The following is a 24,005-nucleotide window of genomic DNA, read 5'->3' as shown; positions in this document are numbered from 1 at the left end:
CGCCAACTAGTGGCAGCTTCCCGAATCATGACTTGTATCTTGGAATTTCGCTCGGATCTCAAACAAAAATACGGACCAAGTTACAGCTCATATCCTAAAAATGTATGTTGGTCTGTTCGTATCTCAAGGTACCACTGTATTCTGAAAAATTTATTTCGGTAACATCGAACCACCTCTGGTTTCTTAATTCATTTTCTAATTAGCAGAGCAGTTTTTTCTTTTTTTAAATTTTTTATTTTATTTTATTTATTCATTTTAGAGAGGAGAGAGAAAGGAAGAGAGAGAGGCAGAGAGAGAGGAGAGAGAGACAGAGAGAGAAGGTGGGGAGGAGCTGGAAGCATCAACTCCCATATGTGCCTTGACCAGGCAAGCCCAGGGTTTCTAACCGGCGACCTCAGCATTTCCAGGTCGACGCTTTATCCACTGTGCCACCACAGGTCAGGCAGCAGAGCAGTTTTTTCAACTGGCCAATGTAAAAAGGAAGCATTTTGGTTTTAGACATGTAAATGATTCTAAAATAATGCCCTGTTGGTGATTCTTGAGTAAGTTTTTAAATCTAAGATTTTCTGTCAGGATGAGTCTTCGTTTCTTATGTGTGGCTTTGGGCCTTGCCTAGTATGTCCTTGTTTAAGCTGGACATACTGTTGTTAAATGTCATCCTTTCTCTTGTGAGTTGATTCCACTTTACCTTCAATATCTCTCCTAAATGCCATATTCTTAGTGAGTTTTCCATGTCTTTGCTGTGGAAGTGAACCCTTTTTAAATCTCCCAGGCCATCTTTGGTGCTGTTTAAACTTCCTATCCATGACTAATCTTTTACAAACTGTACAAGCTGTAAGAGCACACTTGGTATCTGATTTATCTTCTGTGTCAACTGCTTGCATATGCAGGAATTTCCTACTTAATGACAGTAATCTGTTCCTGAAAGCCTGATGTTCTGGGTAAAAATACAAATGACATCCCATTTTTCCCATTGTTTAAAAATAAAGAAAAATTAGTTATTTTCAAGTTTTTAACCAGTTGCACAAAACATCTAAAACGTAATAAAAGCACATAAAATACAAGTTATATTAGTATTTAAATGCTTTAAACATTATTCCCTGTCAATAGAAAGTTCAACTGATTCTTAATAGTTGCTTTGTTGGTTGGTTGGTTTGTTTTTTTTGTGACAGAGTCAGAATCAGAGAGAGGTGCAAATAGGGATAGACAGACACGAAGGGGGGAGATGAGGAGCATCAGTTCTTCCTTGCAGCACCTTAGTTGTTCATTAATTGCTTTCTCATATGAGCCTTGACCAGGGGGCTACAGCAGACCTAGTGAACCCTAGCTCAAGCCAGCGACCTTGGGCTCAAGCTGGCGAGCCCTGCTCAAGCCAGATGAGCCCATAACTCAAGCTGGCAACCTCGGGGTTTCAAACCTGGGTCCTCTGCGTCCCAGTCCAATGCTCTATCCACTGCGCCACCACCTTGGTCAGGCAATAGTTGCTTTGTATATAGTGACATATTTCATGTTATTCTCCTTACGATTATATACTTGCCGAAACATCTGTGTTTGAGTGTCATGATCTGCCTGTTCTTCTTGAATTATAATTTGAGATTTCCCCCCCGTGTGCCATTTTGTTTAGAATGTTGAGTTGAGTTTTGGTGATAGAAAATTTTTCTTTATAAATGGAGTTCGGTATTAACTAAGGAGTGGTCTGTTGGGGAGATATCCTGGAAGGAAAGCTTATATTGCTTTATTGATATATTTTTTTATGCTGTCTTTCTGTTAGAATTATCAAAATGCACTATTTTTTGTTGAAAAAGGAAGTTTATTGAAAAAGGAATTTCCTATAATATGGTAAATGAAACTTTGAATTCTTAATAAGTTTTTTTGTGATATTGGCTATTGAAGATCAAACATTACTTCAGGTATACTGGGTTGAAATTCGATGTTAATGAAAGTCAATGGCTAATCTTACTGTCATTTCAATTTTACTTCACTTGGAGTATATAATTTTTTTTTCTTTTTAAAATGTTTATTGTGCTGATTGCAGAGAGGGAGGAGGAGAGAGAGAGAGAGATGGGAACAGTCGATTTGCTCCTGTCCAGTCAGGAACCAGGACTGAACCGGCAAATGCTGTGCTGTGGAACATACTCGAATCAACTGAGCTCTCCAGCCAGGGTGGAATATAATTTATATACTGTTTATTTCTAAATAGGTAGTTGTGTCAACTAACATTGCAGAGACGTCTTTGACAATAGATGGTGTGGTATTTGTGATTGATCCTGGATTTGCAAAACAAAAGGTACGTATTTTAGTATAATAGTCATATGCTTCATAAATTAGTGTTCACTTAGCAGTGGATACTGCACTCATTGGCTGAAATTTCCTTTTTAGAATTATTTTTCTGTTTATCATTTTTAGACTTCTGTGATACAAATCTTTTGTGTTCTAGATGGCTCTCACAAATTAAGTCCATGTTTATTAATCTTTGGCTTTATTTTTTTAAGGTTCTTTTTTCTGTGTTTTTATGTAATGTGTTTATTTAAGGAATATGAGGTAGTGATTAGAGTAATGATTATCATTCCTGCAGGTCAGTTACTTATCCAACAAAATTAGATTTATTATGTGACACACATAGTATTTTAATAAAGGTATTATGTTAACCTGTTTTGTTTTTTTTTTTTTGTATTTTTCCAAAGCCAGAAACGGGGAGGCAGTCAGACTCCCGCATGCGCCCAACCGGGATCCACCCAGCATGCCCACCAGGGGGCGATGCTCTGCCCATCCGGGGCGTCGCTCTGTTGCGACCAGAGCCACGCCAGGGCCTGTGTTAACCTGTATTTTAACAGTACTGAATACAAAGCACTTTTGCCAAATGAAGTGACTATTCAATAAATATCATGTTTTATTATTCAAAGGTTTTTTATTACATTTTATAGGTATGATAGAGTGCACTGTGCATAGTATTTATGATTTTGATGGGAAACTTTCCCTTTAAACTGAAATCATGTGACTGACTTTTTTTTTTTTCTTCTAAGTGTGAGGAGGGGAGTTAGACTCCTGCATGAACCCTGACTGGGATCCACCCAGCAACCCCTATCTGGGGTTGATGCTCAGCCTATCTGAGGCCACTCATTATCGAGCTATTTTCAGCGCCTGAGATGGAGGCTCTGCTGAGCCATCCTGAGGCCAATGTGTTTGAACCAATCAATCCATGGCTGCAGGAGGGGAAGAGACAGAAGGGGAGGGGGAGGGGTAGAGAAACAGATGGTCACTTCTCTTGTTTGCCCTGGCTGGGAATCAAACCCAGGACACCCACACGTCGGGCCTGTCCTCTCTACCACCTAGCCAACCAGCCTGGGCCTGTAACTGTGGACCAAGTTTAAAATATTTTTCCTTGATGCTTGCTCTGAACATCAGGTATTGGAATTGACAGGTTCTTTTCAGGCAAAGGCCTTTAGCACTATCTACTATAAAAGTAAAGTAAAACTAGTGGAACTGATATTATTTTAAGTTAGAAAAAGTAAAGATTATGTGTTAGATAAGAGCTTTTCCATGTCATCTTGACTTTCAGACTATCTGGAAAAAAGTTAAGGCATAGGATGATGGATTCTGTTTCTGTGGTAGCATGATTAGTGGTGGTCATCTATTTCAGGGTTAACTCGGGGCTTTTGGTACTTCTGGTAAGTCTCGATTTTGTGTTTAATTGAAGAAAGAATCATTTTTCTGTTCTTTCCTAATAGGTGTACAACCCTCGAATCAGAGTTGAGTCTCTCTTGGTGACAGCTATTAGTAAAGCTTCAGCCCAACAAAGAGCTGGGCGAGCCGGACGTACCAGGCCTGGAAAGTGCTTTAGACTTTACACAGAGAAAGCTTATAAAACAGAAATGCAGGTAAGAGATTCACTGGATCCTTCCTTAGAGTTTGGAACTTAAGATGAATTTACTATCAGAAGGAAATTGCTTAATTTGTTTCATTTTGCCTTTTGGTACCATAAGATCCTTAGTTTTCTTTTCCTGAGTCAGATTATGTGGTAATCTACCAGTGCAACTCTTGTTACAGTTTGAAGTTGAGGTAGACAGTACAAAGATAGTTCACAGAAAGTATCTGATTTCTTTCAAGTATTTTTCTCACCTGAGTCAGTGGTATAGAAGAAATCAAAGTAAATAGTTAAGGAGGCACAGAACATAACTTGTTTTGTTTTCTGGAGCAAGAAGATTAAGGAATATTTAACACAACAGACATTTTTGTTTTTTCTAGGATAACACCTATCCTGAGATATTGCGTTCTAATTTAGGATCAGTTGTGTTACAGTTGAAGAAACTTGGTATTGATGATTTGGTGCATTTTGATTTTATGGATCCACCAGGTATGAATTCTCAGCATATTTTATCCAACTTTGTAACCAAAATTGGCTTTCTCTGCATCCTCTTTAGCACATATATGTAAAAACTTTCTACCTTTTTCTGTCAGTAAGCATCACAGTAAGTCTTGTGTATTAGCATTAAAACTAACAGTGAGAGTTATATGAGTGAATTTTTTCACTTCTCTTCAGATTAATTAAATTATTCTGGGAGGTATTTAAGAAAATTTCTAATTTGTTTTTTAGGAAAAATAATTTGAGCACATCATTGAATTACCAATTACATATGAAGGTGGCAGTTTTAACTACCATACAGGAAAATTCTGTAATTCTGTACAGTTCACGGTTTGGTAGCTCTCTGTAATTGAATTTGATGACAATTTGAGATTTTAGTTTGGTCCACTGTAGACTGACAGTAAGATTGCTTAGCACCGTCTGTACGCCATCACGTTTTTGCTTGCTGAAGGCAGCCTGTCTAATAGATTGACTTCTCCCCGCAGCTCCTGAAACTCTGATGAGAGCGCTAGAACTTCTGAATTATCTGGCTGCTTTAAATGACGATGGAGATCTGACTGAATTGGGATCCATGATGGCAGAGTTCCCTCTTGATCCACAGCTCGCTAAAATGGTTATTGCAAGTTGTGACTACAACTGTTCTAATGAGGTCCTATCTATTACTGCTATGTTGTCAGGTAATAGAGGGAGAGGAACTAAAACATACCCAGCTCTTCCAAGTTTGGGTGGACTTCACTTTTGGCTTTGTTTTTTAATATTTAGTATGATAGTGGATTTTATAGATGGTTTTAAGGAACTCATTTTGTTTCCTAAATATCTTGTAAATAGCTTCATAATGACATATTATTTAGAAAAGCAAAGTCATGTGCACAGAATAAAGTAAAATCATTGGCTCTTTTCAGTGCAAATAAAAACTGAAATAAGAAGAACATAAGTCTGAATACAATTGTAACCGAGCTCTTTGTCAGGTCTGCCAGGTTTGTGGTTTATTACTGACAGTACGAGGAGAACTTTGTTCTAGAACTTCGCACATTAAGTCAGCCTGAGACAGACCCAAACTACCCTTTAAAGTAAGCTTGTTCTACTTGTGTACATATGTATTCCAGTGGCAGTCAGAGGTGAATTTCAAGCTTAGTATCAAATAAATAGAGAAATAATGTATAATTTTAGGTTTAAAATCTAAACTGATAATTCTTTTAAAGTGGGAAGTAGACACTTGATAAAGAAAGATACGTGAGATAAAACTGCTAATTTTGAAAATTGGAACATTAAGCTAAATAAATAGTGCTGTTGAGTAATAGTAAAGCTTAAGCCACAAATGAGTATAGTAACTTGGAAATTAAATTTTCCATAAGGAAGAAATATTGTCAACACACAGATGCACACTGATTCTTTTACCTAAACATGAAAGTTTTATTGACTAGTTTTGATATTGGGGAGAACTGACTTCAGTTAGAGTGGTTTCTCAGTCTTAATTATAACTTAATGCCTCAGATAATTCAGAATTAAAGAATAAATTGAAAAAATTCTAAATATAAAAATTTTGGCCTAGTTTAGTATGGTATATTTTAATGGTGTGAATTTTTTAAATCTAAGAACTAGCTAAAATGTCTTTTTGCAGAGTTATGACCGATCAGACTCAGAGCAGATGGGCAGGGCAGTGTCTCGAATCATTTTAATTAAATTGTAGTCTCACTTGCGGAGGTGGTGGTAGGTTGTTGTCTGCCTTTCTTACTAGATGGTGTTTGTTAGATTCTCCCGGTGTGCTTATCCCAAGAGTTTAGTGTTCAGAGAAGGTCCCGGGCAAGAGGGAACAGATTATTTGTGTATCTGTTTGCTACCCACTTACTAGTTTTCCAAGTTCTTTCATCAAGCATGCAGTTAGTATTGTTTGAGTTTAGACTGTTAGTCCCTTAAAAAATTGGTCATTGTGATGCAGTTGAACTCTTCAGCTGTGTGTCTTACTTGTAATAAGTTCTGCAAAGCATAGGTTGTCATCTTGAGCACATTAAGGGAGTGAATATTTATGTGCAACAGTTATTAAGCATGGCACTTGTGGGGGGAATTGGAACAAAAAGATTGCTGAGCTTGGAATGCTTTGTTTTCCATTTAGTTTCTGAAGTTTATAGTGCAGATCAGGGTTCACATGGAGTGCTGCTTGTCCCCACTAACTGGTAGCTAGTTCACGTTCACTTTCACAACTGTGAGAGGTCTCTGTACTTGAATGCATTACCTTGCTTCAGTTATATTAAGCAAGACTTAATATTTACTGTGATCCTGTGTCATTGTCTCTCTGGCTTCTTTGGCATCTTTTTAAAGGGGAAACTGTATGGGAAAGAGCAATTTCATTACTGTGTATGATTTCATTGTCGATTATTCCCATAATCTTCTATCTGAACTGAATAATTTATAATTTTTTGAATTGACAAGGTTTAACAGCTTTAAAAATGTGTTGACAAAGTCCCAAGCTGTTAAGTATTTTTATTTTCATACTGCTTTATGACTCTGGAATTGCTAAAGTGAATTAAGGAAAGTTGTATTTCAAAAAATGTAGTGCACGCTCTGTAACAACGTAAAGTTTTATGTGAATTAATATTGAGGCTCTAAACAAATACTGTAGTTAAATATTTTTATGACCCTTGAAATAATGACTGTTTCAGACTAATTGTCAACTTCTTAAATACTGGATTTTGCTTTTATATTGAGGTTTTGATTTAAATAACATTTTTTTATAAGTTGGGACTTGATTTACTAATCTTTTAATGAAAATGTGCGAAAACTAGGCTGACTATCCCCAGCCTTTTTGAATTTTTCTAATTCAGAGGCGGTTTAACCTTCCACCACTACTGCTATCCTCAAAACCTGAGATTTCATGATATCTTTTATGTTTACATATGCTTCTGCTCACCGGTGCTAATAGTGATACCCACCAGTTGGTAATAGCCACAGCACTAGGGAAAAAATTATGATAGAAACGTGGCAACAGACTGGTTGGAAAGTTGTTTTTAGCCCTGCAGTGGGCAAGTATAGCTTCCTAACTTTCAGAGCCATTCAGTGGATTCAATGGGTGGCCTTGTGAAAAATTGCACTTAGCAAAATGGCTATTGATACCATAATTCTGGTTATTGGTAGAGCTATCAGCACTGGTTTTTGAAATAAGTTGAGCTTTCTAGTATCTTGATGGCCTTCAGAATAGCTGTTTTGATGCCTACTTTTAGATCTAGTTAAAATAATCAGGCACTCTGTAGCTTTGAAACCCTCTTGTCTTGCAGATGTGGTTAGGTGTTGATGTACCAAATCAAGGTAGTAAACAGTCCGAGATGCAGTTGGAGGCCACCCTGCCCTGCCCTATGCTCTGTGAACTGACCTAGCTAGGCCTTGTTCCTCTATCTGTGAATGCGTGACTCATCGATATGGGCGTTTGTGTTGGGCCCATACCAACCTTGTTTAGTCCCACAGTGTTTTGTTCGCCCCACGGAGGCCAAGAAAGCCGCGGATGAAGCCAAGATGAGATTTGCCCATATAGATGGAGATCATCTGACACTGCTGAATGTCTACCATGCTTTTAAACAAAGTAAGTGGGAAACAGATTGAAGGCACTTTTTTTGTTTAAATGTCACATAAATTTCTTCATCTCACTTTCATTTCTTTGTGATAATTTACATTAGAAAACCAGGGGTACTTTTTAGAAAAACTTCTGACTAGCATTTGTGATAAAGTGATGATCTTTTTTAAAGGTTTGCTTTTACAATGGGGTAGGGGCGCCAATTATATAAAGCTGGAAAACACAAGGCAATAAAAATAAAATACTTGTGCCTGACCAGGCAGTGGCACAGTGGATAGAGCTTCAGACTGAGATGCGGAGGACCCAGGTTCGAGACCCCGAGGTCGCCAGCACGGGCTCTTCTGGTTTAAGCAAAAGCTCACCAGCTTGGACCCAAGGTCCCTGGCTTGAGCAAGGGGTTACTCAGTCTGCTGTAGCCCCAACATCAAGGCACATATGAGAAAATAATCAATGAACAGCTATGGTGTCGCAGTGAAAAACTGATGATTGCTGCTTCTCATCTCTCTCCGTCCCTCTCTGTCCCTATCTATCCTTCTCACTGACTCTCTCTCTTTGTAAAAAAATAAAATAAATAAATAAAAAGAATAACTTAGCAATGTTAAAAAAAATGAAATACTTGTATAGTTTGCCTCTAACATATATTTTTATATACTTCCGTTTATTCTCTTGTATTTTGCATTTTATTAATAGTTTTGTATGATTCATAGAATCATTACTAATATTTTTACTAATAGATTTTACATAAAAATAAAACTAAAATAAATGAATAAATGGGCAACAAATATAGATGACTATTCTCAGGCTATAAGTGGTGTATGAATTCATACAAGGGACAAAGTGCAGCTTTTCAAGAAATGCATTATTACTGAGTTACTGTTTTCTTACCTGTATAATTGGTAAGAGTTAAAAAAATAGCTGTGTACAAGTGGGTTTAGTGGAACAATCATACAACAGATGGAAGTATAAATTGTTGTCTATGAAAAGCAGTAGATTTTATACTATCAAGAACCTTAACAAATCTATACCCTTTTGACCCAGAAGTTATCTTGAATTCTGTGGACACAGACATAATTAAAGATTTTCATCAGAGAGTTATTTATGATAGTAAAAAGAAAAAAAATGAAGCTACCTTAATGCCCCCCCCCCCCCACAGAAAGATAATTCAGTGATTTATGATACAACCACGTGATGTTCTAGCTTTAAATTGTGTTTTCAGACAATATTTAATGGCATGAAAAGCACTTTATAGTTATTTGCAATGGAGGAAACATGGTAATCAAGGTACTGGTAGATATTTTTGTTGGAATGCACTATTTTGATAAAATTAAATGAACAGAAAACTTAGAGGAAAAACATAGAAATAACTGCACCAGTTTCGGAAAGTGTTTGATTTCTGCACATCTGGAGGCTAACCTGTTGGATTACCGGTATGCAAACAAAGACAGGCCCTACAGCATCACCTTGACCAAAAATACGGGGTCCTCAATCACTGAGTTGGTGGTTTCTGCTAATAAGTTAGTTTTTAAATATATATAACATTGGTGTTCACATTTTACATCTCTTGTTTCATTTAGAACTCATTTTTATTATCTCATAAAAATCCTATTTACACTTCTAAAATAGTCTGTTGACTTGTGCACATCTCTGTAGGGGTGGTGGTGAATTTATTTATCTCAGGATCTAAACAATGCTCGAGGGCCAGTGTGTAGAACAAAGTGCATAGCAGCGGAGGTACTGCGCACCTCTACCTGTGAACTGGTATGCTTAGTTAAATAGAACGGAGTCCATCAGGTGAGGGAGTGTGGAAACCTCGGCCCGGCCTGAACAAACTGGGGGCAGATAGGAGAGGTCAGTGAGAAGTGATTGAGATGCCAGGAGCTGAAGGTCACCACATAGTCCGCTTCAGAACATTTATTTTATCCCTCTTGTGCCTGAAATACGGAAATGCATAATGTTAAAGACTGTTTTGATAGGACTGGTCAGTTCAAGAAATCTCTTCCAGTGTGCAGACTGTATCGTGCTGGTTGGTACTGGGGACCGTCAGACACATCACCTGCTACCAGACTGACAGCGGCTGTAAAGGGGATGCCTTGAGAGGGAGCAGATTCACTTCCGACTGGTTCTCAGAATTGATAGTAGGAAGCTACGGTTTTGAGTGGAAATTGAGATTGCTAAAGTAGATGTTTTCTTTAGCCTATTAAAGTTCACAGGACATTTTAATCTTTTTAAAATTAAGAGATTGTATTTTGTTATTTAAGCTTGTAATAAGTAGCACAGGAGTGTATTTGGAATTTTTAATTTTGTTATGAAAATAGAATTAAGATTGACATTAGAAATTTATTTTAAATATAAACATGACAGTGCACTTTTGGAAATCAGGAACTTAAGATTTAAAAATGACATTACTAAATAATACTTGTCCTTTATGCATGCATTTAATAATTGGGAGCTTTCGGGAAAATATTGAACGGTAGGCAGACAGTTACCAAAGCTTTGTCCTACTTCTAAATAAGAGGAGAAAATGTCATGAGTTAGAATGAATGCTTCCACTCATTGGCGCTAATATCAAACTTCAGATGTTTGAACATGTCAAAGCTATTGAATCTGGAATGTTTTCACTGACATGATGCTATTATGTTCTTAGTAAGTGAAACAAGTATATTTGAAAAATAGCAAAGTTATGATTAATCAAGAGGATCTATTTCATTAGATAAAATGGTTGATTACATAGTAAAGCTAAAATTCATCTTAATACTTTTTGCTTAACATTTGAAAAACAGCTAGCTTTGAGTTTTTGCAAAGCTTTGGTTTCTATGTGTGTGTTTGGCTTCAGAACTTAAGTGTAGTTTACTGTATTGGTAAGAATTTAAAAAAATTTTTTTTACCTTTAGATTTTATCCCTCCCATATATCAAATTATTTCTCACAAATTTAGGTACATATCTAATGATTCTATGTCTTGACAAGTTAAAGTTGTCTTTTTGTTGCTCTTTTGTGTATTCAAAACTTGAGAACCTCAGAAAAGCTATACTTCAGAGTGAAAACTAATACTTTTCAAAAGTTTCCATTTTTATTGTCTCAGTTTTGAGATTTCTGTTGTTTCTCTGAAAAGGTGTTAAGAAAATGTACATTAAAATAGCCTGAGGAGGATCAACACAGTTTCACTTTTTAAGATCCCTCCTTCCCTTCATTTCACAGTGAACCTGTAAGGTTTATTTTTCAAAGGGCTTCTGTGATTGTCTATGTACATAAAGATGTCACTGTATGTTTTTTATTATGCTACAGTCTGAGCTCTTACAGGAGAGCAACACTAGTTGCTTGTCAAGGATTAGTCATTGAAAACATTCCTTTGACAGTAAACACCATGGTAAAATTACTTGGAAATCCTTAAATATAATAAGCCTTGCTTATTAAACATGATTGGGGTTCCAGACATCCCTGTGAACTTGATCACTTGCATTTAATATTTTGTCAACCACTAAATGGCACATGAGTCACAATAAAACATTACTTTTAAGTTTTGAATGCTTTACCTCAGGCATAAAGAAAAGTACATAGTAATTACTTCAAACTCACTGTTAAAACTCTTTAATTGAATCTGATAATGACATCTTACCAATCTCCTTCCACCCACCCCCTCTTAGGCCACCAATTGGAAACCACCAGGTGAAGGTTCATGGCTAAAACAACTCAATTCATTAAAAATAGTTTATTCAGAATTATTATTTTGTCATCCAGTAGCTAAAATCTCAAGTGTTACTTTCTGATTTTGACCCTCACTACAGATTTTTTTTTTTTAATACAGGGACAGAGAGAGAGAGAGAGATAGAGAGAGAGGGATAGATAGGGACAGACAAACAGGAAGGGAGAGAGATGAGAAGCATCAACTCTTCACTGTGTCATCTTAGTTGTTCATTGATTGCTTTCTCACATGTGCCTTGACCACGGCCTTCAACAGACCTAGTAACCCCTTGCTCGAGCCAGCGACCCTGGGTCCAAGCTGGTGAGCTTTTTTTTTGTTTGTTTCCCTCAAACCAGATGAGCCCACACTCAAGCTGGTGACCTCGGGGTCTCGAACCCGGGTCCTCCTTCGCATTCCAGTCCGACGCTCTATTCACTGTGCCACTGCCTGGTCAGGCAAGATTTTTATAAAAAGTTATGAACGTTGTAATTTACTTGTAAAGATGATTTGGGTGATCCTGTTTCTGGGTTATTGAGCCTACTCTATAACCATTTTCCTTTTTAATTAGGGGATGCTTGGATGATTCATGATTCATGCACCCTTTTTTCCCCCCTTTCTTCAACTTTGTAGATCATGAATCTGTTCAGTGGTGTTATGACAACTTCATTAACTACAGGTCCCTGATGTCAGCAGACAATGTACGCCAGCAACTATCGAGAATTATGGACAGATTTAATTTGCCTCGTCGAAGTACAGACTTTACAAGCAGGGACTATTATATTAATATAAGGAAAGCTTTGGTTACTGGGTATTTTATGCAGGTATGTTGATAATACAGGAATATATGATAAATACTAACAATATTTTTTGCTTTCTAGAATAGCCCTTTTAATCCACTTAAACACAAAAGCCAGTTTAAGAAAACCTGTGAATATTGATCTGAAACATTATGTGTAGATCTTGAATGAACTATTATACTAAGACATTTTATGTGTCTAATAAATAACAAATTCCCCAAGTGGCACATTATCAATTCAGTTAGGTAGAAATCAATTTTAGAATTACTTTTTTATTAATGTAGTGTTTTTTTAATACCAAATGGATATGTTAAGCATTTTCAGGTGGGATTAGCAGCTGTTTCCTTAAGATAAATTTCGACCCAAGACTTTGATAAATGTATTAAAGTTACCATGAATCTAGATCTCCTTTGTAGACATATAATAGAGTACTGAAAGGAAGCCGTTGTTGGACGACTCCAGAAGTATAGTTCACTTTTCTCTGTATGTAGAAACTACATAATCACCCCAACATTCAAATATTCAAACAGCTGTATTTCAGTCACATTCCTGTAGGTGCTTGTTGGTATTTATAACTAAGATGATTGGGTGTTACAAAAGCCAAAAATGTCTTTTGAGCTAAGTAATAAAGATGAAAGATAATGGTTTCACTTAGTTTTATGTATGTTATGCTGGAGGCTATAGGAACTGAAATGAAACTTTTCAGATAAATATAGTGAACGTTTATTTTAGGGGATTTAAAATTATGTTTTTAAAACCAGAAGTTCTCTGGTGATAAAAGCAAAAACAAATCAGTTTATTATTTGGAATGGGCTTGATTTTAATCCTCTCTTCTGTCCCCTGCTTGTTTGTTCATCCTCTCTTCTGCTATGTCTGTTCAGCAAGGTGTGGCTGTCTCGAGGCCATGTGAGTTCAATCATTAGGGTGGACCTCGAATGCACTGTGTCAGAATAAAAATAGCAAGTTGGTGCCTTGTCTGTATTTAAAATCAAAGTAACTAAGAATATTTATTTCAGCATCTTATAAGATCTTATGCTTATTAGAGTTTGGTTTAAAAATTCTCCAAGCTTAACTATATTTATAATATTTACTAGTGTATACTAGTTTCTTTTTGGCATATTCTTAAATTTGCTTTTTAATAATTCAAAGATGATGGACAAAACCATATTCAAGCATGGATTTATAATTTTTTTAAGATTTAAATTTGTTACGACAATGCCATGCATTATAGTACCTGGCGCTTAGGTGTATACTTAATATTTAATGATTAAAACTGAGATTTTTAAAATTACTTTTTGTTATTTTTATTATTTACACACTGTTACCTAGAGGTCTAGAATTGGAAAGGACATATAGTTACCTGCTTTAGCATTTGTTAATTGAATATTAGATGAGAGTCACCAATGTGTTTGATTATAGACAGGAGAAATACAGCCAAGATGCGCATGTACCTTCTGTTTTCTCATTCTTCTGTTGTTTCTTCATAAGTACTTTCTGCTTCTCCTTTTTCTGCTCTTCATTTTTCTATCTTAAATATAAAGCTTCTAGTAATTGTTCATCTACTCCATAGTTGTCATCTGGTGCTAAAGAACCCACTCAAATAGTCTAATGCAGAGAAAAGGACCAGATAGTGTATATGCCAGGCTTTGTGGGCCATTGGGTCCCTGTTGAAATTCGGCCTGCTCTTCTAGTGCCAGAGCAACCGTGGACAATGGACGTGCCAGTGGTCCAATAAAACTGTATTTATGAGCACTGAAGTTTGAATTTTATATGACTTTTACTGAGTACCAATTTTTTTTTGATTGCCTCCTCCTCCAATTTAAATTGTAAACCACTCTTGGCTGACAAGCCTTAAAAACACAGGCACAGTTGGGTTTGGCTTCTGTAGTATTTTTCTGGTCTCTGCTTCTATCAGGCAGCGATAAGTATAGCCATGGAATCAAAAGCAAAAGGTGAGAGGTCTGCATGTCCCTAATTATTCTATATAGATAGTTTTTTACCACTTTTGTTTTGTAACTAGCAGATCAGAAGCATTGCATTAATTTACTGGGTTTTGATTTCAGGTGGCACATTTAGAACGAACAGGGCATTACTTAACTGTGAAAGATAACCAGGTGGTTCAGTTGCATCCCTCTACTGTTCTTGACCACAAGCCTGAATGGGTGCTTTATAACGAATTTGTTCTTACAACAAAGAATTACATTCGGACGTGTACAGATATCAAGCCAGAATGGTAAGTGACACCTTTTGTTCATTAGTTTATGTTAACATTTTGCCCAGAATGGAATCGGACTTTGTTATAGGGTACGCATTGTTTCTTCCCCTTGTAGGAGAACGTGGTATTCCCTGTACCAGGGGTTTTGACCTGATGGTGTGGTTGATCTCTTACAGTGTTTGCTGTGCTCAGAGAACAGTGGGATTGTGGGCATGGGCGGGATTTTGAACCAAACATAGAAAGCTATGGTTGACTAGCATCAGAAGTTTTTGGAGCCGGTCACTAACTGTTTGAATTCCCTGGTTCCAGAAGTCAGTCAGTCTTTATATTTTATCTGTCCCATTATAATTGGCTCTCAGGTATTTATTATGTTTATGGTGGTGTTTTGGGAACCTAAGCAAATACAAAAATTATTCCTGTCTTTGTATCTTAGCGTGTTTGATTTTTTTAAAAAAAGTAGATTTGGTATTTCAAGCAAAATGAGCGCCCCATTTGTGTGGGGATTTGGGGGCTATTATTTTTCTCCCAGAATCCATTCACTAAGTTATGATGGGAAATGTCAGCCAAGAATAGTGACACTGAAAGCACTTACTTAGTTGCTGTCACTTGCTATATATTGTGAGGCTTCTTTTCTGCACTGATTTATGACTTCTGACACTTAAATTGTATGGGACATTTCCATTTTATCTTACATGCTTTGTTGAGAAAAAATTGTATGACTGAACATAAAAATATTTTCAGTCAAGTGTATTCTTGGGGTATAGAGTATTTATTATATATATTTACAGTTATTAAAAATTTGAAAATGAGAAGATCCAATCGCTTGAATACCAAGATGTTTCTTATACAGAACTTCTGTTACTATAACCTTGGAGAGGTTGGTCAAAATAGTGTTCTACGGTGAATAAATGAAGTACTTTTATGTTAATATCTTTAATGTAAATAAAGAATTTTTTTTTTTTGTAAATAAAGAATTTTAAAACCATTTATCTTGAGTTTAAGTTTATAGTAAGTCTGGCATCAGAATATTTATAGCTTACTAGAATTAAACACATTATAAGGATTAGGCATTTGTAATTTTGACATGATTTTATTGATGAGGAATGCCTATCCTTTTAGCAACTCCGTTAATTTGGTGATTTTTCCCCTCCTTCTGAACAGGTTGGTGAAAATTGCCCCTCAATATTATGACATGAGCAATTTCCCACAGTGTGAAGCAAAGAGACAGTTGGACCGCATCATTGCCAAACTTCAGTCCAAGGAATATTCACAGTACTGAGTTCAATGCTTATTAGAACTAAAGTTATGCAGAGGACAGCTTTAAAAGATGAATGAACTGAAAAGTTCAAGTTGTGCTCTTCACGTTGGTTCAATAATGGCCTTTATTTGAAAGCTTTTTAATTTTTCTTTACAGTAAATATTCCATTCTGATTTCATAAATTAAACATTTATGCCTCCCTTTTGTGTTGACACTGTAGCTCATACTGGAAGAGTCGATCAATGTTTTGCAGTTTATTGAAAGTAGTTCTATATATAACAATGTTATAAGCATTTCTTTAGAAATGGTTGAAAATGCTTCTAAAATGTGATTATCGACCATGGTATGCATGATCGTTGTAATTGTTGACATTCCTTTTAGAAGTTGTGAAATGTTACAACTTGTGCTTATGTAGACACAATCTTCTGTCTCAGTACAGAGGCACTGACTTCAATAAAGTCTATTTATACTAATTTTGGCCAAAGTACTTTGATATCTTTGTTTTAGTCTCTTTAAGTATGGCTTCTTCCCTTCCTAGGTTCCCTTCCTAAGTGTGGTGCTTTTCTTTCTTTTTAGTTTTTATTATTATTTTTTTAATTGTAAGTATGCTCTGACTAAATATTTAGCATCTTCCTACAAGGACTATTCCTTAGGTAAAGTAGTCATTAAAGCAGTGTTTTTAAAAACATAGTCTTGCACTTTTGTTAGGTTAATCAGGATGTAGTATACGGGATAAAGGAGGTAGTTTTTATTCAAAATCGGATCTCAAAAAGAGTAATGAAAGGAAAGCTTTCTCGTCTTAAAGTTCATTTCATAAGGCTGATAATTTATTTTGTGAACCACATTTTTAGCATTTCATTTTGTTAGAAAAACATTCTGAGCACTCTAGTCTCTGAAACAAATGTTTATTTGTATTAAATAGATAGTAAGGAATGATATTTACTATATTGTAGATCTTGGTCTTGATTTCAGTGTTGGATTTTTTTAATGTAATGTACATAAGTAATTAGTATAGTGTTAAAATGTGCATTTGACTTTACATTTTATGTAACAGGGAGTAAGAAGTTAAAAATCCTTTATAAACCATAAATAAAATGTTCAGTGTGACCCATCAAAGGGTCTCTAATCGCTTCCTTTCCCTTGAGCACTAAATCCTGTATTCATTAATGTCTGGACACCCTTCTACCCTACTCCCTTTAAACATATTTAAATGGTAAAGGAAATGTAGAAGATGTGCATAGTTGAAATTTAAATATACATTGAAGTATAATTCTAGTATGTGACTTATGGGAGTTAATTGGGCAAATTAAAGAGTATTTCAGGCTAACATTTTTTAGTATAGGTAGTTGTTACTAAATGAGGCCTAGTGGCATAAAGGAGTTAATGTGTTCTGTAAGAATCTGGTTTTGTTCTCTTGGAATAATTTACATGCTGAAATAATATTTTAGATAATATTTAAATTGGTTAAAATTTTATCCTACATTATCCATTGACAACATTATGAGAATTATTTGGTGTTAAGAGAAGTACTTGGTTAGACATTTTCACCAAAAAGGCAGCTCTTGCCAAAGGTATAGGTTGACTGTTAAAATTTATGCCATGAGTGAACAGTTTGTAAGACAGTTGCATATCTATATAATTCATCGTAAGGCAATTTTAAATGGGTCTCAGCATAGTATATATTGCTTAAACTTGTGGTTTTTAAAAACCCGGTATTATACCATTAGGTTTTCTTCTAGGAAAACTTAATGGAGCTCCTGATGTGTAAATCCAAGTTTGGTGTTTGGCAGAGTTTCTAGGAATGGCGTGTGTTTTCTCCATCTTGTCAAGTGATGTGTAGGCCACGTGGACAGAAGGAAGCAGGCCAAGCTTCTATTCCCTGTCATCACGCCTACCCACTGTCTCCAGTTTGGCAAGACTGGCCAAATCTGACCAAAGTGGATGGTTTCTTAATCATTGATATTATTTGCAAAGTTACGGCTTTTAATGCTTGTATTCTCCAACCCCTGTGTTTTATAGATGTGGCAACTGAAAATTAAAGTGGTTACAGTTTCCCTTATTCACATAGGTGGTCGCAGCTATGAAGTGATATATGTAGAACAAGAAAGTTAGAATTTCTCTGTAATGTTTAGCAACTTGTTTTGAAGATTTTCTGAAGGGCTGTCTTACAAGTTCAAATAGTAGAGGCGCTCTCTGTTGTGACTGTGGGATAAAGAAAGGAGGCCATCAGTAAGGAGAACTGTGACTGTGAAAGGTGAGGAAATGAACACAGCTCAGAGGGAATAGGGCAGGATAACATACATCCTGTAATCAAGTCATTTAGCCAGAATCCAAAAAGCCAGAAAGTGTTCCGCACGTAACTTCTTTTGTGTAGTGCCTGTGACTTAGCCTTAGAATATTAGGTTTGTAAGGTACCTACAAACACCTGGGGTTCTCTTCTTCTGAATAGTGGTAATGGCCGTTCCTCTGCTCACATATTTTAAAGAAGACCATTATTTTTGAAGACGGTTTAATAGTTCTGTTAGAAATGCTGAGCTTGAATCTCCCTGTACCCGTCTCTAATTCTTCCTTCTAGAGAAAGTTAAGTAAGGCTGTTGCACAGTGCTGTTTGAGTTGCCTGTGACCCTCCCTTATTCTGTTCAGGCTGAATAGCCTGTTTCTCCTCAGCCCCCCTCTTGGACATGGTGTTTGGATGTCCGGAGCATTCCTGATCAACCTCCGCCAGGTGTTCTTTGAATTGTATTCAGCACTCTGGTCCGAAGTGGGCAGTGGAACTTGTAGTTCCCAGGGGCCAGACGTGCCACCACTCTCTGCTAATGCAGTTTATGAATAACATGATTCTGTTGATGATTGATAACATGAAATGATTTACATGGTCTTCCAGCAAGTACAGCATGCTTTGGGCTCATATTAATCTCACTATAACTTAAGGTATCTGATTGTTGTAGGATGGATTTGTGTGTGGCTAAGGGCTGGGAAGAGACCCTTGCAGACCTTGGGCAGTGCTCATCTTTGGAGACTGCACACATACAAGGCATCCATAGCCCATCAAATAACATTTAAAATATCAAAGATGTTTAAAAAATGGCTTCTTAAATAATTGGGATAGGAATATCTTAATTATAAGCACTGTTTATAATGAGAAACAAAACACATTTCCCAATGCAGTTTTTGTGAATATTGAATTTAAAAGTAGAGTTGACAGACTTGGTATGTACATCAACCATTAAGCATTGGTTTAAACTTTATGGTGTCTTTTTACACTAGAGAAAGCATGGAAAGGGATGTGTTCTGATCCCAGCAGTTTTAGTCGTGCCCAGTACCGTCCCTGTGGGTAAACGCTGGGTAGCTCAGTTGGTTAGCATAGTCCCGAAGTGCAGAGGTTGCTGGGTTAAGTTTTATATTTGGCTGTTTTGTGTTGTCCTTACTTCCTAAGACTTAATTATGTTAATGAACTTTTTGTAATTTAAATTTTATTTTTTATTACTGTGTCTCTTTACATTTAAAAGCTAACCTGGCTGTATAGCTCAGGTGGTTAGGGCACTGTCCTGATGTGCAGAGGTCAGGCACACACAGGAACGGCGATGTTTCTGTCTCTTTCTCCCTCTCTTTCTCTCTCTACCCCCACGCCCTCTAAAATCAATTAAATAAACATGAACGGGGTGGTGCTGCCTTCTGGAGAAGAGTTAATACAGAAACAGACAGCTTTAGAGCTGACTCCTTAAAGGAATGTAACAGGATCTGCTCGTGTCAGTTTTGTGCAAGGTGATTTGTTTGTTGGGGATAAAAGTCTTTGAAGCCCACATTGCACCCAGGTTGGTTGGTTGGTTGGTTTTTACTATAGAGAAATAGAATATTGGAACCGACTAGTGTAGAAGATTTAAGTAATTCTTGGACAGTTGTAGTCTTGTCATGTTTTCACCAGGAAACAGTAAGGTGCACAGACTGAAGGCAACAAATTATCAGGCCTGGCGCAAGGAAAAGCGGGCAGTAGCAACTTTTAAAATAATGTGGAGAAACTTCAGAGTTCCTGATCAGAACTGAGCCCCATTACTCCAGGGTAGATTGCATTCCCATTTTTTCCTGAAGTGCTGACAGCCGAGGTCGTGGGGCTGTGTGTCAGCGGAGCTGGTTGGTGTTCTTCCCTTTGCCTCTACAAGCTCCCGGTACCACTCCGTCTGTTTCCTTCGTCCCATCCGGGCTGTGGCCCAGGAAGCCTGTGTACGTAAAGCCTGGGTAGGGTCTGCTGCATGTGTCTAAGACAGAAGTTGAGAACATTTTACCCGTATTACCTACTACGCACCTGTGTGAGCGAGGTGAGTCTAGTTTCCCATTCTGGTTTAATGTTCACAAGGAAATGGGAACGGGAGGGAGCTTGACTGAATCCCAGGTCCTCCTTGAGCAGCACTACAGGGTCTGATAAGGAGAGCTTTTATTACTGGTGACTTGCTTCTTTATCATAATGGGGGGGTAACAGAGACAGAGGGACAGACAGAAAGAGATAGAGATGAGAAGCATCAGTTCTTCATTGTGGCTTAGTCTCCTTAGTTGTTCATTGATTGCTTTCTCATATGTGCCTTGACCCCGGGGGGGGGGGGGGAGAGACAGCAGAGTGAGTGACCCTGTGCTCAAGCCAGCAACCTCGGGTTTTCAAACCTGGGTCCTCTGCATCTCAGTCCAACACTCTATCCACTGTGCCACCGCCTGGTCAGGCCATAGTGTGGATTTTCAGTGCAGCCATTTCTTGATTACATTTTTAGAGTGGATCAGTGATATACTAGTCAGAAGGGAACAGAATCCAAAAGTCACTTATTCAGTTTTAGGATGGGAAACCTTTCCAAACCAAAATGAATCCCAAGTCTTCTTGCTTATTTACATGAAATGCTTTTTCCCATCCATGGTTTGGAGCCATTGTGAGGCTCAGTGGTCCTCCCTATTTCTGTCATTGGAGACTGAGCTATTTAAGACTGGTAGGCTGGCCCTGGCCGGTTGGCTCAGCGGTAGAGCGTCGGCCTGGTGTGCGGGGGACCTGGGTTCGATTCCTGGCCAGGGCACATAGGAGAAGCGCCCATTTGCTTCTCCACCCCCCCCCCCTTCCTCTCTGTCTCTCTCTTCACCTCCCACAGCCAAGGCTCCATTGGAGCAAAGATGGCCCGGGCGCTGGGGATGGCTCCTTGGCCTCTGCCCCAGGCGCTAGAGTGGCTCTGGTAGCGGCAGAGCGACGCCCCAGAGGGGCAGAGCATCGCCCCCTGGTGGGCGTGCCGGGTGGATCCTGGTCGGGCGCATGCGGGAGTCTGTTTGACTGTCTCTCCCCGTTTCCAGCTTCAGAAAAAATACAAATACAAAAAAAAAAAAAAGTGGTAGGCTGAGCTTAAGGGGTGGAGCCAGGTCATAGGTCCCTGTGTCCTTTATACCTAACACTAAGCCTATGATGCAACCTTTCAGCAGATATTTAAAAATATGACTGCTGTGGTTTCTTGTGTTTTCTTTTTAAAAGTGCTGTTTCCTTCCACACTGGAGGTAGTGGAACTGTCTATCCTTGTACCTAGCAGGCCAGGAGCCAGACCGACTGTCCAAGGAGTGGGATGGAAGTATGTATTGGCTTTGTAAACTGATTGGTTCCAAGTCTCAGCTCGGCCTGTGTCCCACAGTGAGATCTTGGGCTTGTGACTTAACCTAAACTGCTTCCTCATTTTTAAAGGGGGGATTGATTTTAGAACTTTGCCCAAGGATTGGTTTCACTAAATGAAGTAATAGGTAACTAACCTGGTACGTGGGACACCCATAAGCAGCTGCTTTTCCTGTCCCACTGTTACAAATGTGAAGAGGTAGGTATTTCATGGGGCCTGACTAAAACTCCACTCTCTTCTTTGTCTTTGAAATATTTATTGTGATATCCTTCCTGCGGTCTGTCTTGCTTAATCCCTGACTCCGGATTCTTAAAAGTCATCTGGAAAGAGAGTCCCCGTTGTAAACATTGATCGTGCTATGAATATGACAAGATTCAAGTAACCTGAATGCTTTCCTTCCCTGATTATATGTCAGGGATGCTTGCAGGGACGGTTCCAGAGTGGATTGAATCAAGGCTTGTGTGGATGATGCCCATTGTATCTGTGAATTGACAGCGTGGGTAGATGCTGTGTGGAAATCTGCTGACTTCAGTGTCTGATTGCAAGTCAGTTACCACGGTATTGTCTGTCTGTAGGGAAACGGCTGCCTTCTCCTCCGAGGGGCCAGTGGAGGTTTCCAGGGAATGTTTCGGCCTTTCTTTTTAGTTTCATGATGGAATTTAGGCACAGGTAGGTGAGCAGGAGCAGCAGGACTATTTGAACTGTTTGGCAAAAAACAACAATTAGTTTTCTTCTGTAGCATCTTTTTCCGGTCCCCTAAGAAAAATAATTTGATGACATAAGTAAGGACATCCACTTGTTATCTTTTATATTAAAAAAAATACTGATAGTGTTGTATAGGTATGATATCTAGAGAATTTTTTCAAAATTTATTTTTATTGTGAAAAGGAATATTAGGTGTCTTATCAAATTTATTACTATAGCTGAACAATACAGAGACCTACTCAGATGTCTAAGTTTTCCACTAGGATCTAAGTTTTTTATTGTTTCTTCATTTCCCACAGGATTTTGAGGCCTGCTAGATTTATGTTTTAAGTTTAAAGTTTTGCTCTTTACTAAAAAATAGGAAACTTAAGGAAAGTGGGAAGTGGCAGTCTATCACTCCCCCACCTTTTATTTCCAAGTATTATCTAGTTTCTGAATTCAGCATTGCAATCCTGATTTTTTATTTTTAAACGTTCTGCACTGAAGCATTTGAGATAAGTCCTTAGTGTTAAGGAAATCCTGATTCCTAGTGCCCTAGGGTTAAAAGAAATACAGTGACAGGCTGTGAAATAGTGTTGTCATAACTTATCAGTGGCCGGTAAATAGGATGGTTGCCTTCCAACACCCTTTTGAGTGAAGGCGGTTTAATTGCCTCGCCTCTGTTTAGATAAGCATTTGGGATGTGTGAATGCTGTGGTTAAAGTATTTTCCATTCTGTAAGATTTGATTTCTTAAGTGATTTTTCTTACTAAGTTCTACTTTACATCCAAAGTTATTTGGACAGTGTCTTTTTCACTATGTGTGTTCATGGAGCAACATCGTCTATAAATGTATGTAAACCCAGTGACTGTAACAAATCAGAAGTTTGCAAACACGTGATTGACAGTTCGCGATCTACCCCGTGCATCAGTCTCTTCCCAAATAAAAATCCTGTGAAAACACGGTTCTAATGAAGAATTTGTGATTTTTAGTTGTGGTGTTTTTCCTTGAAGAAAGACTTTCCCTGTTGAATGAAGTTTTCAGTTTCTGGTCAGATCACCCTCGTGCTTCCAATTGCTTCCTGTAGCATAAACAGTAAACACTTCAACCACCCAGCTTTCACCACTCCGAGGACGGCTGCACCTCTTTGAGCTCATTTTTGCATGCTTTGTCAATTCAAATTTTCTACTAGGTTGAAAATCCACTTGGGTTTGCAATGAAGATGGGTTTTAAACCTTAGCAGTCATGTAGCACTTTAAAATTCAAAACAAGAGTTTGACTGTGGCTCTTAAAATGATACTGTTGTTTTTGTGAAATGGGAGGGCCAAATAGCTGAATAGTTTCTGTTGCAATTGCAAAAGCTGTTAGAGAAGCAGAGACAGGGCTGTAAGGGACCTCAGAGGTCATTGATTTCACACCCGCGTTTAAAAAAAAACCCATGGCTCTGAGATAACTTAAGTTCTCTTCAAGGTTATTCAGTTCCTTGTCCTGGTTTCATCTCATCCTAAGGGCTTTCCCCCTAGCAGTTATATATAGTACATTGTGGCTTTTATTTATAATCCCATTTGATTCCTGCTTTCCCTAAGGGAACAAAAACCTTGAACTATGCTAGCGGCATTTAGAGAATTTCGATAATAGTTAACTAAAACATTTGTGTGTGTTACTGTAGTGATTTAACTGTAGCGGGAACCTTTGATAATTTCAGACTTTTTTCTAATCATTTGATCAGTATCTGGGCCCTTGACAAAGTTGAAACGCATTTTTTTTTTTTTTTTGGTTACATTTTCAGGTAATGCATGCCACTCCTTCACT

The 24,005-nt window shown here is 37.7% G+C and overlaps 1 protein-coding gene across 1 annotated transcript in view; it reads left to right on the top strand.

Annotated features, from left to right (window-relative positions):
* DHX15 (DEAH-box helicase 15) overlaps positions 1–16,352 on the top strand; it is a 55,851-nt gene extending 39,499 nt beyond the window's left edge. Inside the window, exons 7-14 of the mRNA XM_066384572.1 lie at positions 2,201–2,287; positions 3,729–3,878; positions 4,246–4,354; positions 4,849–5,040; positions 7,815–7,937; positions 12,240–12,430; positions 14,470–14,639; positions 15,783–16,352. Coding sequence (XP_066240669.1) covers positions 2,201–2,287; positions 3,729–3,878; positions 4,246–4,354; positions 4,849–5,040; positions 7,815–7,937; positions 12,240–12,430; positions 14,470–14,639; positions 15,783–15,900 — 1,140 coding nt within the window. The 3' untranslated portion in view covers positions 15,901–16,352. The remainder of the gene's footprint in view (positions 1–2,200; positions 2,288–3,728; positions 3,879–4,245; positions 4,355–4,848; positions 5,041–7,814; positions 7,938–12,239; positions 12,431–14,469; positions 14,640–15,782) is intronic.
* Positions 16,353–24,005: the final 7,653 nt, after the last annotated feature.

The sequence above is a fragment of the Saccopteryx leptura genome, chromosome 5, assembly GCF_036850995.1.
Source record: "Saccopteryx leptura isolate mSacLep1 chromosome 5, mSacLep1_pri_phased_curated, whole genome shotgun sequence".
In the NCBI taxonomy this organism is placed as follows: domain Eukaryota; kingdom Metazoa; phylum Chordata; class Mammalia; order Chiroptera; family Emballonuridae; genus Saccopteryx; species Saccopteryx leptura.
The sequence above is the reverse complement of the archived record's forward strand: the minus strand, read 5'-3'. Positions and strand labels throughout refer to the sequence as shown.